The sequence below is a fragment of the Perca flavescens genome, chromosome 23, assembly GCF_004354835.1.
Source record: "Perca flavescens isolate YP-PL-M2 chromosome 23, PFLA_1.0, whole genome shotgun sequence".
Lineage (NCBI taxonomy): Eukaryota > Metazoa > Chordata > Actinopteri > Perciformes > Percidae > Perca > Perca flavescens.
Window position 1 is genome coordinate 26,375,239 of NC_041353.1, and position 16,903 is coordinate 26,392,141.

Below are 16,903 nucleotides of genomic sequence, written 5' to 3' on the forward strand. Positions count from 1 at the left end.
TTCCCTTTGCTCTCTCCTCTCCTCCTCTTTGTGCCTTGGCGTCTCTCTGTGCAGGGAGTCAGTGGAGCGCCCTGGCAGGAGACCTGTCCTGCTACAACCCCTGCTGCTGTCCATTCATCTCTTCCTCACTCGCTCCCTTTCTTCCTCCCTCTCCGCCTGCCCCTTGTTTCCTTTCATCGCCCTTCACCATATCTCATGCATCTCTCTTTATGCACTCAACTCTTTCTGCGTGCTGCACACACTCCTCTGCTCCATTCATCTCCAGCCCCTCCCCCTTGAGCACATTCCCATTCCAATTTCTGTACAGCGCTCGAGTAGTGAACATCTGAGCCTTGTATTGTCACCTTACCTGTTGGAGCAGGGGAGAGGAATAATGATCCATCTGCCTAGACACTGATGCCACAACTTGCACAACTTGACTCACCACCTTTCGGAGTCAGCTAACGGGAAACATGGAAAGTAGAGGAGAGGTTCTAAATGGAAAGAGGTGTGTGAGAGCTAAATTACCTGACATATGGGAACACAAAGTAGTCACCTAGTGGTGATATGTAACTAAGTACATTTACTCAAGTACTGTACTTAAGTCCAAACGTTGAGGTACTTGTACTTTACTTGAGTCTTTTCTCTTCATGCCACTTTCTACTTCTACTCCGCTAGATTTCAGAGAGAAATATTGGACTTTTTACTCCACTACATTCATCTGTTACAGCTTTAGTTACTAGTTACTTTACACATTCAGATTTCTGCACACAAAACACATGTAGTTTATAAAATCTGATGTTTTATTATAAATTAATCTTCCCAACAATATAACTGCCTAGAAGTCCAGCTGAAATGATTAGCTGATAAAAACACAGAACAGTTTGGATTGTTTCCAGTTTCTCAAATGTGAGAATTTTTCTGCATTGAGTACTTTTATGTTTAATACTTTAAGTAGTTTTTCCTGATGATACTTGCATACTTTTACTTAATTAACATTTTCTTGTAACACAGTATTTTACAGTTAAGTTGACCGACAAATGGTGACTGTCCTGTTACGTTTAGACACCAAAACGACGACAGAGAATTTCAGTAGCGACACCCGCCAGTCTTCAGACCTAACAGTTACATCCAAACATCCAAAAAGTGACCAGACTGACGTGAAATTCTGTATATTGTGATATTGTGGTTTTAGCTGCTGGCTAATGTTAGCTTGCTTGCTCGCTAACTGGTCAAATACCAATAGATATTGAATCAAGAAAACGTAATTATGTGGGTAAACTGCAGCTATTTTTTCAGAATGACATGAATAACAGTTACTGAACGTAATGTGGACAAAACTGTAAGCGATAAATCCAGGGATCTGGGAACAGATATATTTTAATCTGCAACTACAACTCCCATAATCCCACGCCACTTCACGATGTCATCAAAAGTCCGTTTTACATTCATTGTTTTGATTGAGTGACCCTTAGCGGCAGAAAATTACATATTGTACATTTAATTTACTTTAAAAATTGTATTTTATATATAAACATATATTAAATCATTATTGTTATATTATATATTTTTTGTTTATATATTTCTTAAGCTTGTTTAACTTTGTATGTTCAAGTTGAGAAATACACATTTCAAAATCTTAGTATTTTTGTGCATTTTCCTATCAAAATCAAGCAAGTAGAGCCTCATGATACCATTACATCGCCCTAGTACACAAGCGTGTACCTTTAACTTTTTATTTAAGATCCAGCTAGTTTCTAACACAGCTGAGCTTCATGCCAATCCAAGCTGTAGAAGAGCTCCAACTGGGATGCACGTGGCATTGTGAATAGAAAAGATGAATGGGACTTCTGCTTTCCAGAACCGGAATTCCGGAATTTCTGCTTTTCTGCATTTCATGTAAGGGTTAATGCCCGACATTGACAGCATTAACCCACTTATACCACGGTCACTTGCCAATTATTTTTAACCATTAATTTATATTTTTATTTGTTTTATAATCAAAATCTGAAGTTTTTCTAAACAATATCTCTGTTTCCCTAGCCTGACGTGGTCCTACTCAGATTCTAGTCAGAATGTGAGTCTGAAACCGCTGTCAACAGAACTCAACACTGTGTATCGTCTCCATAGCAACCACTCTTTGCACAATGCATTTGTTCTAACTTCCAGCTTTTTTGAAGCTGGATATATCATTTGTTGCGTGTAAATATAAATGTGGATAACATTAGTGATAGTGACATGCTCGCTACAGTTGCATTTCTAGAGCCGCTAGCGCCGCTGGGCGCTCCCTCTCTTCAGTCTCTCTCTATGTCTCTCCACCATATAACGCTCCCTCTCTTCAGTCTCTCTCTATGTCTCTCCACCATATAACGCTCCCTCTCTTCAGTCTCTCTCTATGTCTCTCCACCATATAACGCTCCCTCTCTTCAGTCTCTCTCTATGTCTCTCCACCATATAACGCCCTCTCTTCAGTCTCTCTCTATGTCTCTCCACCATATAACGCTCTCTCTCTTCAGTCTCTCTCTATGTCTCTCCACCATATAACGCTCTCTCTCTTCAGTCTCTCTCTATGTCTCTCCACCATATAACGCTCTCTCTCTTCAGTCTCTCTCTGTCTCTCCACCATATAACGCTCTCTCTCTTCAGTCTCTCTCTATGTCTCTCCACCATATAACGCTCTCTCTCTTCAGTCTCTCTCTATGTCTCTCCACCATATAACGCTCTCTCTCTTCAGTCTCTCTCTATCTCTCTCCACCATATAACACTACCATGCTTTCGGGCAGTTGTTGAGGCTCCTCCGCCTAAGGATTTTAAAATGAATGCCTGTCGATATCTTCTGTAACAGACGTGATGGTGGAATCTACACATCTCAACAAATTCAACCCAAGCATTCTTTGGTGACGTGATTGATTCTGTTACTGTTGATCATCTGTCCGACAATCTGATTGGTCCGAACAGATCCTGTTCGGGCAATAATTGCTTCTCCACGGAGCGACTCCAGACCGAACTTCCCGACCTCAAATTTTGTGGTGTTCAGACAGGTACGAGCCAGAAAGCTAACGCTATGCTAGCAAGATTCAAAGTCAATAACTTTGTGTAGCAATCAGTAAATATAATTTGACAGTATGTTGAACATCAAGGCAGGCTAGCTATCAGCCATGTCATTGTCCCCAAAACAATAAAACGATTTTCACATACAATTATCCGCGATGTGTAAGGTTACTGTCGGAAAAGTAGCAACCTGACCAGTGAATGGGATGTGAGGTAACATCATTCTCTGTGAAACAAAGTCAGTTCGGAGGGGCAGTGTAGCTTACATCTGGCAGATTGTGTGTTAGCGCCATCCTGTGGTGTTCAGAGGAAGAGGCACTGAAACACCTCACAGTGTTAAAATGAACAGATTCACATTTCCTTTTTGTTTTAATGTAGCGCATTCATTTAGAACAGTGAACAGTCAGTTTTACCGGAACTCCTTTAGTAGGTGTCCTATAACCCTTTTTTTAGGGACACCCTGCAGCCAATCAGAATGGAGGATTCCCCCAGAGCATGGTATAAATCATTGTAAACTGAATGTCTTTCAGTTTTTGGAGCATTGGTTGGACAAAACAAGAACTTTGAAGACGACACCTTGGGCTTCAGAAAATTGTAATAGGCCATTACTTCACTCTTTTTATAGATCAAATTTTCAAAATGATTGGCTTGATAAAGGAACTAGTCTGCATTGTAAAGGTTGGTGAGAATAATCCTTATTTGCAGCTATAGTGGATATGTTTTCCAAGCACGTGAGACTAAACTCAGAATAACAAAGAGGGCACTGATAAATACACAGTTTGGTCACAACTAGTTAGGGAGGTACTTTTCCTTTATTAATTTTGATAGAACTCCTCACAGTCACAGAAAAGAACTGCTGAATAGGTATGAGGTGGTCGTGTTTTCCCAATAGGAAGATACAGCACAAGCAGACCCCAAGGGGAATGTCGTCTGTTTTTAGGCTCTGAATAAATTCTGAATCAGCTTGAGCGTAAATTCTGCCCCTGACTCTGCTTCCCATTTGGCTGTTTTGCAGGAGGCTGCATTTTAATAGAACAAATGATAAATAACTATAATGTATTACATAATAAAAAAGGAAATGTAATTCATAAACAAATCAGCAAGGGCATTTCCATCGCCAATCAATTTGCTCAAACATTATTCCACAATTCTTTCAACCAATCAGCCACCCACATAGGCTACAGGATACATTACTGAATGTAATTATGCTCTAGTGAATTACAAAAGGTTTTCTGTTGGTTTCCACTGACTCCAGCTGAACTGAATTAATGAGACCAGGAGAAATGTTCCACTTCAATGGCTTTCCATTCAGACATGTAAAGTGCAAAGACCTTTTTTCAGAGCAGACATGTTGACTTGTCATAGTAGGAAAAGAACATAGTCATACTGAGAAATCCAGAGAGAGTTGTGTGGAGCTGGTAGTCTTAATTAGCTTTGTAGCAACTCATTTGGCAATGGCTTGAATGTAACAGAAGTTCATTAATATAACATAAAAGGGTATTGTTTTAGCACTGGTATCGGAAAAAACCCAAATGAAACCCAACCCTGGACATGACTGTTTCGACGCAGTAGGCTTCATTAAGAATAAAAAGAACAAGTAACAAGTAAAAACCAAGTTATTTGAAGGATAAACTAAATAACACAATATACTGACTTCATTAGAAATTGCGGAGCTCCCGTCTGCAGACCTAATTGACATGATGGACTGATGTGTGGTTCACTGTAGCTAAGGTTAGCCCAGCTGGACGGATATCCAGGGGACAAACAATACTGTTGCGCCAACTTTATCTCTCCATTTACTGCAACCGCAAAAATACATTTATACACGGAGAAAAGCGTCGTTAATACAGTTCATCAATCACTGACGTATTACTTGGCATAAAGACTGGAAACAGCAAAGAGCTGTTCCACCTCACTCTGAAGGTAACAAAATCCACCTACCATCACGTCTTGTGTCACAAGTTAGTAATTAACATAAACAGTTTGCGGTTCAACTGGGGGTTGTGTGCTAGACTATTTCTTGGCTGGGACCAGTTCCCAGGAAAAAGGGAAGAGACTCCAGGAAGTTACTGGTCCCAGCCAAAAAATAGTCCGGCATATAACTATTTCCCAAAACGTTGAAGTATTCCTTTGAAGTGCTCCTCAGGACCCGAGGTTACTGGATGAGGGATTAGAGCTTGCAAAATGGCTGGCAGTGCTGGTAAAGGTCAATGCTCTTATAGTAGCTATTTCAATGAAATGGGACATTGTGTGAAAGGTCAAAGTTTCAAATTAGATTGAGAAAATGTAAACCAATTTGTATTGTGTTCAAGATGTCAAGGTAGAACCCCGGGGGTTCAACTCTTGCATGAACTCCGCCCGGTGGTTGAAAGTCTGTGTGTCGCGTACTCACGGCCTCAGTGTGGACGGGGTGCACAGCGAAGAGCAGTGCTGTGACAAAGGCCAGGCGCCAGTCTTCAAACACGCAGCGCTCACACGTGTGCATGAGCAGGCAGGTTACCGCGCAGTGCAAACACACGTTGACGATGTGGAAATAGAGAGGTGTCATGCCGCCCAGCAGGATGTTCAACCTGACAGACAGAGAGAGAAATATTCAGCACTGTGAGATGAGATGGGAGCTGCACTTCATGTGTAAAAGATATCAGATATGATTAAAACAAAAATAAAAAACAGATACAGAGTGATGGATAAATAAGGACAGTCAATGCCATTAATTTTTCCATAAACCTTAACCATATACAGACAAAAAAAAAAGAGTCAACCTTATCTAAAACAAAGCTCAGCTTTATACCGCTGTGGGATTATGGAGGGTATGTCCAAGGTAAATTAGCTTTTACCTTTCCTGGATGAAGTGATTGTCTTATTATCCTGAACAGAATCTCAATCCATTTTCTGCACTGCCATGAATTTCAAATAAAAGCATTGCTTTGAGAAAGACTGTCGGAATTCCGACACCAAATCACACCCTGCTTAAGAACTTCCAGCAGCTAATCCATCAGTAAAGAATAACAGTGAAATGCAATTTTCCCTTGGTTTATCATAATTGGTATTAGACTGTAACAATTCCCTTTCCACCCAACAGAATATCAACAACCTGATAAAAGCAAACTCCGAAAGCACTGCAGCGGTTTAGGTTACAGCTGCCATTCCATGATATTCAATTTCATTTTCTATCATATTCATAGCATTTTATTTGATCAGTGACGTAGGAGACATTTAAATTTCAGAAACAATATGTATGTGCATATTCCTATTCAGATTGTGGATTTTCAAAGAGGGACAAGGAGTAGATAGATTTTAAGAATATTTACAGAGGTAATTGAAGGAGCAACGTTTTTTTTTTCAAACCCACAGCTTTATTTTTAACCCTAGTAGTGATCCCAATGATTTAAATCAGCCAAAATAAACATCAAGTCTTGGGTTTGAACATCACACAGCTTCAGTGAGGAGTTAGAACAAGATTAGTCTATATCGACGACGTTTCATTTACAGGATGGTTCCGGAGGTTCTGCAGGATGTCCCTTATTAACGGCCGGATGTCCGTCACTAGGGAGGGGTATCGGTAAGATTTTAACGGTATTACTACTCTTACCGATACGGTACTTTAACTCTATTCTTATCGGTACTTTTTTTAAAGGTGCCCTGCCACACAAAACCGTTTTTACTTGTATTTTTTGAAATATGTTAGGTCCATATGTGTTATGTGGTGAATGTGAAAATGAACTGCTACCTCCTCTGTCAGCTCTAGCCACTGAAAAGAAATAAGCAGAGAAATCAGACCAATCATAAAAGCTGGTCAATCTGACATCATGTTGCCTGAGCTCATTACTATTCATGAGCTCACCCAGTTGCGCTGGGTAAAAGGATGCTGATAGCCAGGCTCTCATTGGCTAGCTGTTAGCCAATCAGAGTCGAGCAGCTTAGCTTGTTGAATATTAATGAGAACTGGCACAAATCGAGCCGAGTCTTCCTGCAGGCTTTCTATACCACGCTAGAATGTCTTGTGACAAGGTAACCAAGGCAATATTTCCACAAAAGATGTTACAGACTCCATGGTAGAACTTCAGACATTACCACAAAGTCATGAAATACGTGTGGCAGGGCACCTTTAAGGACAATAGAAACAAATTAACAACAGAATTGACGCTGCTTTATCTTCTCATATGTACAGTATATCAATTAAGATTCTTGAGTAGCAAACTACAAATGCATTGTTTTGAGCAGATTATAGAAATGTAAAATAAATAAAATAAACATTTTTACAGCAACGGAAAACAGTATTTTTTTAAACAAATCGTTATTTGGCTCGGGTGAGACATGCAGATAGGCGGCTAAAGGCCTAACAGTTCTTAGCTGTTCTTCTGGAGAAAAAATCAACATGTTTGCCTTATTATGAACGCACCCACAAAAATCAGCTGGCTAATAGTTACTTGTAATCATTAACTCATGTTTGTATTATTGACTTAACTCCATGTTTCCGCCCTTACATGCAAAATACTTGGTGCACTTGTGGCTACGAGCGATATTTGTCAGCATTAATTATAGTAAAGTGTAACCACACTTCTGAATGTTTAGTTCTTTCCACGCCATCTCTAAAACAGGTTTTCATGTGTGTATATGTGCACGCCCAGCACCGTGTGGAAGTGAGAGCTCAGCTGCCCCCGCCCCTCGCACACAGGTTCTGAGAGAGGGAGAGATCTTTCTTTTGGATTGGGAATAGCAAAAATGCATTATAGATGAACGTCGTAAACCTAAACAAAATTCGAGTTCTGAGGAAATTATTATTGCTTTTATGTAGTAACAAATTTAATTTTTCTCCAGTACCTATAGCAAAACCGTTAGCGTTGGAGCTTAATGATGCTCCGGTCTTTCATAATTTATTCGATATTCGGTTCGATACCTATTCCTAACCTTCCTCTTTCTTTGTGTTGTCGTTCAGATCTCTGCAGGGTAAATCCAGACAGCTAGCTAGACTATCCGTCCAATCTGAGTTTTCTCTCGCATGACTAAAACTACTTTTGAACGTACACAAGTTCCTTCCCGAGGCTATTTAGCAGAGGCACCGTGGCTCCGTCCGGCGCCTTAGCGCCGCCCAAGGCGATTGTGACTGGTTTAAAGAAATGCCAATAAATCAGAGCACGTTTTTCTCCCATCCTGGAATGGAGTGTGGACTAGCCAGAACCTCCTCCGCAGTGCTGTGGAGGAAGGTATGGCAATACGAGATTAGAACAAGTCTGAGTGGAATATGATTTTACCTACGCTACTGACAAGGGAAAAGGGCGAGCTGAACAGAGTAGGGTTTCACATCTCAACTCCTTATTTCTGATTGTAATCAGTTCTAATGGGGTCCTCTGTGAGCCCTCGTCCAGTGTATTATGTGATGAAGGAAACTCTGGCCTACCCTATCCCTCTTTTATTCATAATTCAATGAGGACGATATAAAAAGCTGCTTGAGCTTGCAGAGAGCACATTAACCCTCACCATTATCTCACCCTGACCTTAGCTGATGCTGATCAGCTCTAATGCTGATGCTGAGATGAGTGTGGAGCAAGTGAAGGGCTCGGAGATAAATTTCCCAGAGGGCCGGCCAGGGTCTTCGAACCATCAACGATGTGAAGGCTTCAGAGGAATTCAAATTTCTCATTTGAGGCATTTAGCTGATGTGCTTATAGAAAGAGTGTTACAATAAGTGTGCAGGTCAGGGTCCAGTGTCCCGCTCAAGGACATTTTGACTGGCTGCTGGAGGGATCTAATCTGTGTCCTTTTAGTGACAGGCCTGTATAACCACTACTCTCAAACATGAATAACAATGAACCTGACCGGGCCTTTATGATGATAATACACCTATCATTAGGTAGGGATTGTTCGGTTCATTTTAGCCTCACAGATTTCAGTCAAAAAGGCTAATATACACACACATATATATATATATATATATATATATATATATATATATATATATATATATATATATATTCTAGGGGAAAGAATTGATTTTAAAAATCATCCTAAAAAAAAATCACGATAGATACGATTTTAGATTTTTTTTCCCACCCTTAAAAAATAGGTTATTAAATATTCTGGAGAGCATCACATCAGCAGTTACCACATCCCTGCAATTTCAAATAAGCTGAATAAAACCCTGCAGGCAAAGGGGGCAGACAACGGAGGGTAAAAATACTCAGATAGGCTTTGAATATGGGATAAACAAAGTCTAATGTCAGGCCAATGAAAAAGTTTCGCGGCATGTTGACAGATTTTTGGAGCCCTGAGATTCCTTGAATAATTGGGCGTTTCTCAATACCAAAAATGCAAACTACGGACTTGTGTTCTTGGGGAGAACGTTGTTGCTGGTTGTTCTTGGAAGAATTAACTCGCAAGTTTACAAGCACAGAAAACTCTGTTAACAGTTTGAGACGATGCCTTCTTCCTGTTATTGCTCAACACTCCCAGCACAGAGGCTACCTGCAGTGCTCTAAAATACCATCTAGAAATAAAAACCACAACAATATAACCACTTTGTATTAAAACAATCTCTGGGGGGGGGTCTCCGAGTGTGTCTGTCCGAGTGCCGAGCAAGCGGCCCCGGCAGGCGTAAGCTGGTGGCCGCGTCATTTTATGGAGCTCCGAAAACTTTGGAGCAAATTGTCAATTCGGCAAAGATTTTCGCAAGACTTCCTATATTCGAAATATAAACGTTCATTTCTCGCCTAAAATGTTCTCAGAAGTGAATTTAGTGATGAATAAGATGGCGAAAATTGTTAAAATTGTCCCGTTTTTGGGCTGTCTATGTACTTGAAATCCAACCATCATTGAATGCCGAAATGAATGTTGGGATACAGGTGCTGCGAAGTTCATACAAGTTACCAACCAATGTATCCTCCTCGGTAAATGGGCGTGTCAAGAATACATCTGGGAATTTTAACTGTTCTTGGCGAAATGCGAACTTGTGTATTGGGACAGTACTTTGGCAACACGAGATGACGTTTCACAGGGACACAGGAAGACAAGTCAATAGAAGAACACAGATTGGGAAACGCCCATTGTGTTCTATTTGCGTTTAACACAAGGCTTTTCATACTGTGAGGCACACCTCCCCAAGGGGCTGTGCAGGAGAGTTGAAGGGGAGGGGCAGAGGGACAGACATGAGGACACTGTTTACTCTGCTGTCTGCATCCGTTTTGAAGTACATCAGAGCCTTATGTGATTAAGTTAGGCACTGAGCCTTTCTCAGTAGGTCTACTCATCTGACTCCAGTCTGTGATACAAAGCCAACAATCTTCTTTATTTCCTCACATCCTTCTCACGCCCCCTTCCAGCTTCTTCCGTCGGGAGGCACTACAGGTCACCGTCCACTAAAACCAAACGAGCAGTTGTCTTCCCTTAGCCATCAGGACTGGGAACTCTTTCCTGTAGCCCCCTCCTCACATAACACTGATGCATTCCCCTGATTGTCTGATGTTGTTCATACATGTATCTTGCTTATAGACTGTAAAGATGGTGGCGGTAGCAGCTGTGACGTCACCCATGGGTTTCTGGACTACTGTTTTTAAGACTGGAGTTTGGCGATTTGGCTATCGCCAGCTTGGTTTCTTGAAACCAGACATGACGATTTTTAGACAAGAGGATGGAACTGGGGAGGATGACGTGCCTAAGCCAGTGGGGTTTATGGTTTCAATAAACACTAAAGAGGGAGAGTTTATTTTTAAGCAGATGAAGCGAGACACATGGCAGAGTTTTACCGGCGGGTATACGCGGACCTCTGGGTACTGCCGCCATTCATCACTACACAGAAAATGTTGCTAATAAAACTATCTATACGAATAATAAACTATCTATCTATCATTTTCTGTCATTTCTAAAAGTAATCATACATCATGCTGAAACAGCTCCAGCATAGAAAATGCCTGTGAGGGGATTTTTGCTGAAACTTGGTATTCAAAAAGCAAAACGTGTCCTTACTGACAGATGCAAAATATTACACATTAGCAAAACCATGTTGTCTGTCTTCAAAATGGCCTGGCCTTATCAATTATTTTCATATTTTCCATATAATAAGCGGTATCTGTTAATACTTTTAATATGCAAAGTCTTGATAGCAGTTAGAGTTGAACTAGTCTATATCCACGACGTTCCACTTAGGGGTTGCTCCGTTGCCGATGAAAATTTCGACGGATGTCACTCATTTAGGCCAGATATCCGTTGCCTTGGGCTTCCTTTGTGTTGGCGTTCTAACCTCCGGTGGATTTGTGAGGACTATGGTTAACTGTTCCTCAGATCTCTGCAGGGTAAATCCAGACAGCTAGCTAGACTATCTGTCCAATCGGAGTTTTCTGTTGAACAAATAAAACCACTTTTGAACGTACACATGTTCCACCAAAACAAGTTCCTTCCTGAGACTATTTAGCAGAGGCACCGTGGCTCAAGGGAAAAGGGCGAGCTGAACAGAGTAGGGCTTCACATCTGAACTCCTTATTTCTGATTGAAGGTCTGACAATGTGAGACTAGAGTTGAACCAATGCTGGTAAATTTCCACAAGGAGAGAAAGAGTGGAGAAAAAGGGCCTGGCATTCCCTGTGACCAGAATCACCCTTTCATCATTTCTTCACAGATCAAAGTGGGAATGCCTTTTCTCAGCTACACGGCAGCTGTGGCAGGTGAGAGTAAAGGATTGAAGGCTAAAGGCTAAAGGCTATCTCACCAGATGAGGAAAAGAGTGTAGCTACACATCCATCCCCCAGGAGGGTCTGCCAAGTGAACCAGCATCCTTCACATGACAAACTAACAAAGATGCAGTGGAGAAGCTGACTGCCAATAAGCCCTGGAAGCTACAACCCCCCCACCCCCCCGAATGAGCAATAGGGATGGACCGATTATCGGCCCTGGCCAATTATCTGTATCAGCATTTTATTTACCTGATAACCGATAAAGTTAATGAATTAAAAACTACTTTGGCTCGGCTACAGCTCTGTGTCTGTCCCTCTGCTCCGGTTTGACTCCGGTTTGTAACATTCCAAAATCTTTATTTTGAATAAAAGATGTTTATTTTCACTGTATATGCAGTAGGGCTGCACAATATATCGTTTTTTTTTTTTTATTATTATTGTCATCGCGATATCAACTGGTGCAATAAACACATCACCAACACACATTTTCTGCTGATATTTTCTTTCAACCAACACAAAAATGTGTCAGTGAGATTTTTGTGTTGGTTGAAAGAAAATATCAGCAGAAAGCAGCAGAGCTGAGTAACTTTAAGTACACTGTTTATGTATCGCAAGTAATCGTTATTGCGACATTCAAAAACCTTATCGCATATTTTCCTCATATCGGTTCCAAATATTGGTTATTGGTTATAAACTGTATCGGTATCGGCCTTGAAAAACCAGTATCGGTCGATCCTTAATGAGCAATTAGGCAACACCTGTCACTCCTAAAAGATCATCTTCCCCATTGTATCTGGCTAATACTGTAGCTTAGGGCTGGGCAATAATTCAATATAATAATTTATTAACAAATTATAAACCGAGATATCGTGACATACAATTACGTTGTCTAAATTGATAATAACAAGCACCTAACTCAATTTTCTCAAAACATCGGTTGTGAAACATTTTGAGGGAATATTATCATTTGCTGATTTTTTTTGACATCACACTATTTTTGTGCATGCATTAAACATAGTCAGTATAGCCTATAGCTGGGAATAAATATGATTTTTTGGTCTATAATTTCACTTGAAACTGTTTCCCACATAATTGATTATTTATCTAAAATCTCACTGTAATAATTTTTTTTGTGAAACCACCAATTGTCAACCCTGCAATATCATCGCAAAATCAATCAACATCAATCAACATTGATGTATTTGGTCAAGAATATCGTGAGATCTGATCCCTCACTCATGGTTTACTTCTGTTTATGTGTTTCTGAGAGCAGATGCTCCTGCAAAGCCGCAAGTGCCACCGCCGGCTCTCAGGAGAAGCATTAAGGCGCCAAGATCTCCTTCAACCACTGCCAGACGGAGGACTGGCGAGCAGCTGCTTGAGGGGTTTTACGCTGTTAGGTAATTAGACTGACTATCATCAAACAGTGAAACCATCCTGCTGCCTGACCACACAAACACCAGGGTACCCACACTCCTAGTCACACACTCGCAGTTTTGGTTGTCTTAAGTGCAGAGTGTGCTAGAGCGCCGCGTGGGGACACATTACAAGGGCAACCATTCACATTCCACAACACTCTTCTAGGTTTCCCCCAAATGAATTCCCCTGAAAACTATTCCCAGAGTTCCAGAGTTTTCCAGAGTTTTCTTAATATTAAAAAGGAACAGTTCCAATCTGTAATAGATTCACTGTAAATCAAAAAGCATCAGTAACAGATTAATTGTTCAACTCAATTAGTTAAATATTCTTCCTCAAATTTTAGTGCAAGATCATTTCTAGACATCAGGACATCCTAATTTCCACACATTTTTTGTGAGGCATTATTGGAATATATTTATTGCTGGACTACTTTCATTTAAAGGTGCTTACAGTTAAAAACAGACTTGGTGGAATGGTGCACACTGACATTGAGAAATTGCTCAAACAGCAAATTATAAAAGAGATAAGCCAATTTTATTTTATTTTGATATTTTATTGAATCAGTTATTTGATGTTATATGGACTGAATGTGGGAGGAAACCGGAGTACCCGGGGTAAACCCAAACATACCGCCAAGGTAGACAAGACACAAACTGAGAAAGGCTCAGACTCGATCACCAAACCCTCGCCTTCTAGCTGTGAGCTCACGCTGTTGACCACTGAGGAGGCCCTGAGAGCTCGGGTCCTGCCCCCCATCCAGGTGGCCTCCTGCTCCACTGGTCTCTGTGCCTTATAGGACAGGGGCCGGTGGAGGAGACGGTAACCTGGATGCGAGGCAAGACTGGAGCCCTTTACTGCTAATGTTGTTTTTTATATTTCCTGAATATGGGAGAAACACTTTCGGAGCACCCGGAGAAAACCCTACCGTAGCAGAGACGCTTCGTTTCACTTAAATACAACCAAACCTGGTTCTACATCTGCAGATGTTGGAGATGGCTTTGCCCACAGACGAGAAGAACCTGGAGACGGTGCTAACCCTTTTTGGTGGTGTCATCAGGTGAATTTTGACTAAGGAGGCAATGCAGTTGATCAGTGCTGGTTCCTCTAGATACATGGAGAGCAGCACCTGGTCTGCACAGCCCCACTTCTTATACAGGTCCTGGAGAATGGTCTTGTCAAGGTTTTGAAAGGTTTTCCAGCTGGTACCAAAATCTACACCCTCGACTTTGGCCCACGTTCTGTCAAACAGACGGCTAATGGTGGCCTCTGGGTTTCCAACGGTCACTTTTGCTTTCCTTAATATTCGCGAAACCAGCTTCTCTGTGAATACCTTGACATACGTTCCCTAATTTTATCCTGTGCCCTTGTATCCGGTGAAGGTTCGCCCTCCTCACATACCGAGCGAGACGCTGCAGCAGTTGCCACGGGCTCCTTGACGACGTGGACCTCTGGTAACTGTGGGGTTGCCAGGGACTGAGTTTTTAAAATGGTGTTCAACACCTTTTCACCGTGGCCGTCAATCTGGGTGTTCAGCCACCAGCCCATCAGTCCCAGGAAATTCCACACTTTGCTCTTTATGTCAGTGTACATGTCAGCATGTGAAAGAGGAACAATCGCGTTACTGCATGACCTCCTTCTCACTGGTTCTGAGATCATCGCGGGTGGCATCCCATGGATGAGGTCCTTGTAGAGTATGTCCGTAAGTGTCTGTGTGAATAACAGCCTCTTACTGAGGGACACGTTCTTGAACTTGGGAATCACATTAACCACATCTCCAACTTGTGGTTTTTTACTGTCCATTGTCTGAAGCAGAGCGTCAAAGCTCTCTATGGCTTCCTGCATTGAGTGCTGGCTTTCAATATTGGAGTTCTTGTTGAGTAGGGTCCTCAGATCCTCCAATATACGATGAAACCATGTTTTGGCCAAGCGCATTGCAAAAAAGGTATTGATCTTGCTCTCTATTGCTTTCATGAACTCTTTGAGCTTCTTTTGACATGGTGTCCCACCCAAACTCTTAATTTGGGTCATTGACCGAGAAATGTCTTCTGCAACATTTTTGATATCTCGAGTGCATTCACTTTGCAGCAGCTCATATTTAGAGTCTGGCACTTGATCCAAAAGAGGATTAATGGTGATAGTCACCTCCTCCATGATTATTTCTTCCACAGCTGTTAATGTTGACATCTCAGTAACACTGTCCTCTGATGAGATGTCCCCTGGGATTCCTGCTTCCACACTTGTGACTGGTGAGTGAGTGCAGTCATCAGTTTCTTCTGTCTCATGTTTTCTCTGATCTTCAGTGTCTTCCGGCTCCTTATGTCCCGTCAGTTCTTCCTGGGAGGGGGTCTGACCTGTTGTCTGCCTACGTCTGGTTTGACTTGTTGTCCGCTTACGTGTTTGAGTAAGGCACACATTTTTCACCTTTGCTGGGAAGGCTTTCAATATTTTGAAGACATGACAAAGCATAGCATTAAGTCTGCGAGGGCGAGTGACGCGCTGAATAACTACAGGCTCTCTAGTGGCCATAGTAGTGGAGAGAGCCGAGTTGACATTTTGTGCAACCTCTTTAACAACTAAGCCTGTCAAGCGCTGTGAGCTGACACACTCCACTTGGTCCTCAGCGTTCAGAGCTCCTGCAAAACTCTGATAAAGGACTCCGCCCAGACTGGACAGAACACGCTCCTCAGAAACAAAACACTCCTCAGAAGCTAAAACATTTTCGCTTCTAAGAGTCTTCAACCAGACTTTTGACAAGGCTGTTATGATGTCCAAAAGCAGGTCAGCCATCAGGATTTTAGTGCCATAATCGGGGGTGCAGGATTTCAACGATTCCCACTGTTCTGCTGTTATCCTTTTGAAAAAGGATTTGATTAGTGGGCGAACGGTATCTTCTGAACCCTCCGGTATATCTTCTGGCTGTGATACGGTATCTTCTAAAATCTTCGACATTTCTTCTGTCTGTGATACGGTATCTTCTGAAACCTCCGGTATATCTTCTGGCTGTGATATGGTATATTCTAAAACCTTTGACATTTCTTCTGTCTGTGATCCAGTATCGTCTGTGATCCAGTATCGTCTGAATATTTCTTCTGTCTGTGATACGGTATATTTTAAAACCTTCGACATTTCTTCTGTCTGTGATACGGTATCTTCTAAAACCTTCGACATTTCTTCTGTCTGTGATACGGTATCTTCTAAAACCTTCGACATTTCTTCTGTCTGTGATACGGTATCTTCTGAACCCTCCGGTATATCTTCTGTCTGTGTTATGGCATATTTTAAAATCTCCTCCATTTCTTCGTCTGTGATACAGTATCGTCCGAATATTTCTTCTGCCTGTGATATGGCATCTTCTGAAATCTCCTGCATTTCTTCGGTCTGTGATATTTTTGTTGTAGACATGATATTTGTAAAATCCAACTGTGTTGGTCTTTGTTCCTTTACTTTTAATGTCCCAGCACTGTATAAAAATAGTATGCTATATTTTGCAGTATTATAGATTTTTTATATTCGAAAATTCGATTGTATCGAAGTATGAGTGAGAACGTGATGAGAACCTTTTTCCAGCTCAAACGAATAGAAATGGACTAAATTTCCTTTCTATAGTCCTATAGATAAAGAAATGTGTATGACATCACAAAGGATCAAAGACATTTAGAATCTGATCTTTTAGAATCTGATGTCAGAGATCAAAACCAACCAACAGCTGCAGTTAGTTTTTCAAACTCCATTGGAATGTTTCCAGTTTTGAAACCTGGGTGCCTGGGTTGCCTAGCAACGGTTGCTGA

The 16,903-nt window shown here is 41.4% G+C and overlaps 1 protein-coding gene across 1 annotated transcript in view; it reads right to left on the reverse strand.

Moving 5' to 3' along the window:
• tmtc1 (transmembrane O-mannosyltransferase targeting cadherins 1) overlaps window positions 1–16,903 on the reverse strand; it is a 157,173-nt gene that overhangs the window by 129,218 nt on the left and 11,052 nt on the right. The window contains exon 2 of the mRNA XM_028570348.1: window positions 5,423–5,600. Coding sequence (XP_028426149.1) covers window positions 5,423–5,600 — 178 coding nt within the window. The remainder of the gene's footprint in view (window positions 1–5,422; window positions 5,601–16,903) is intronic.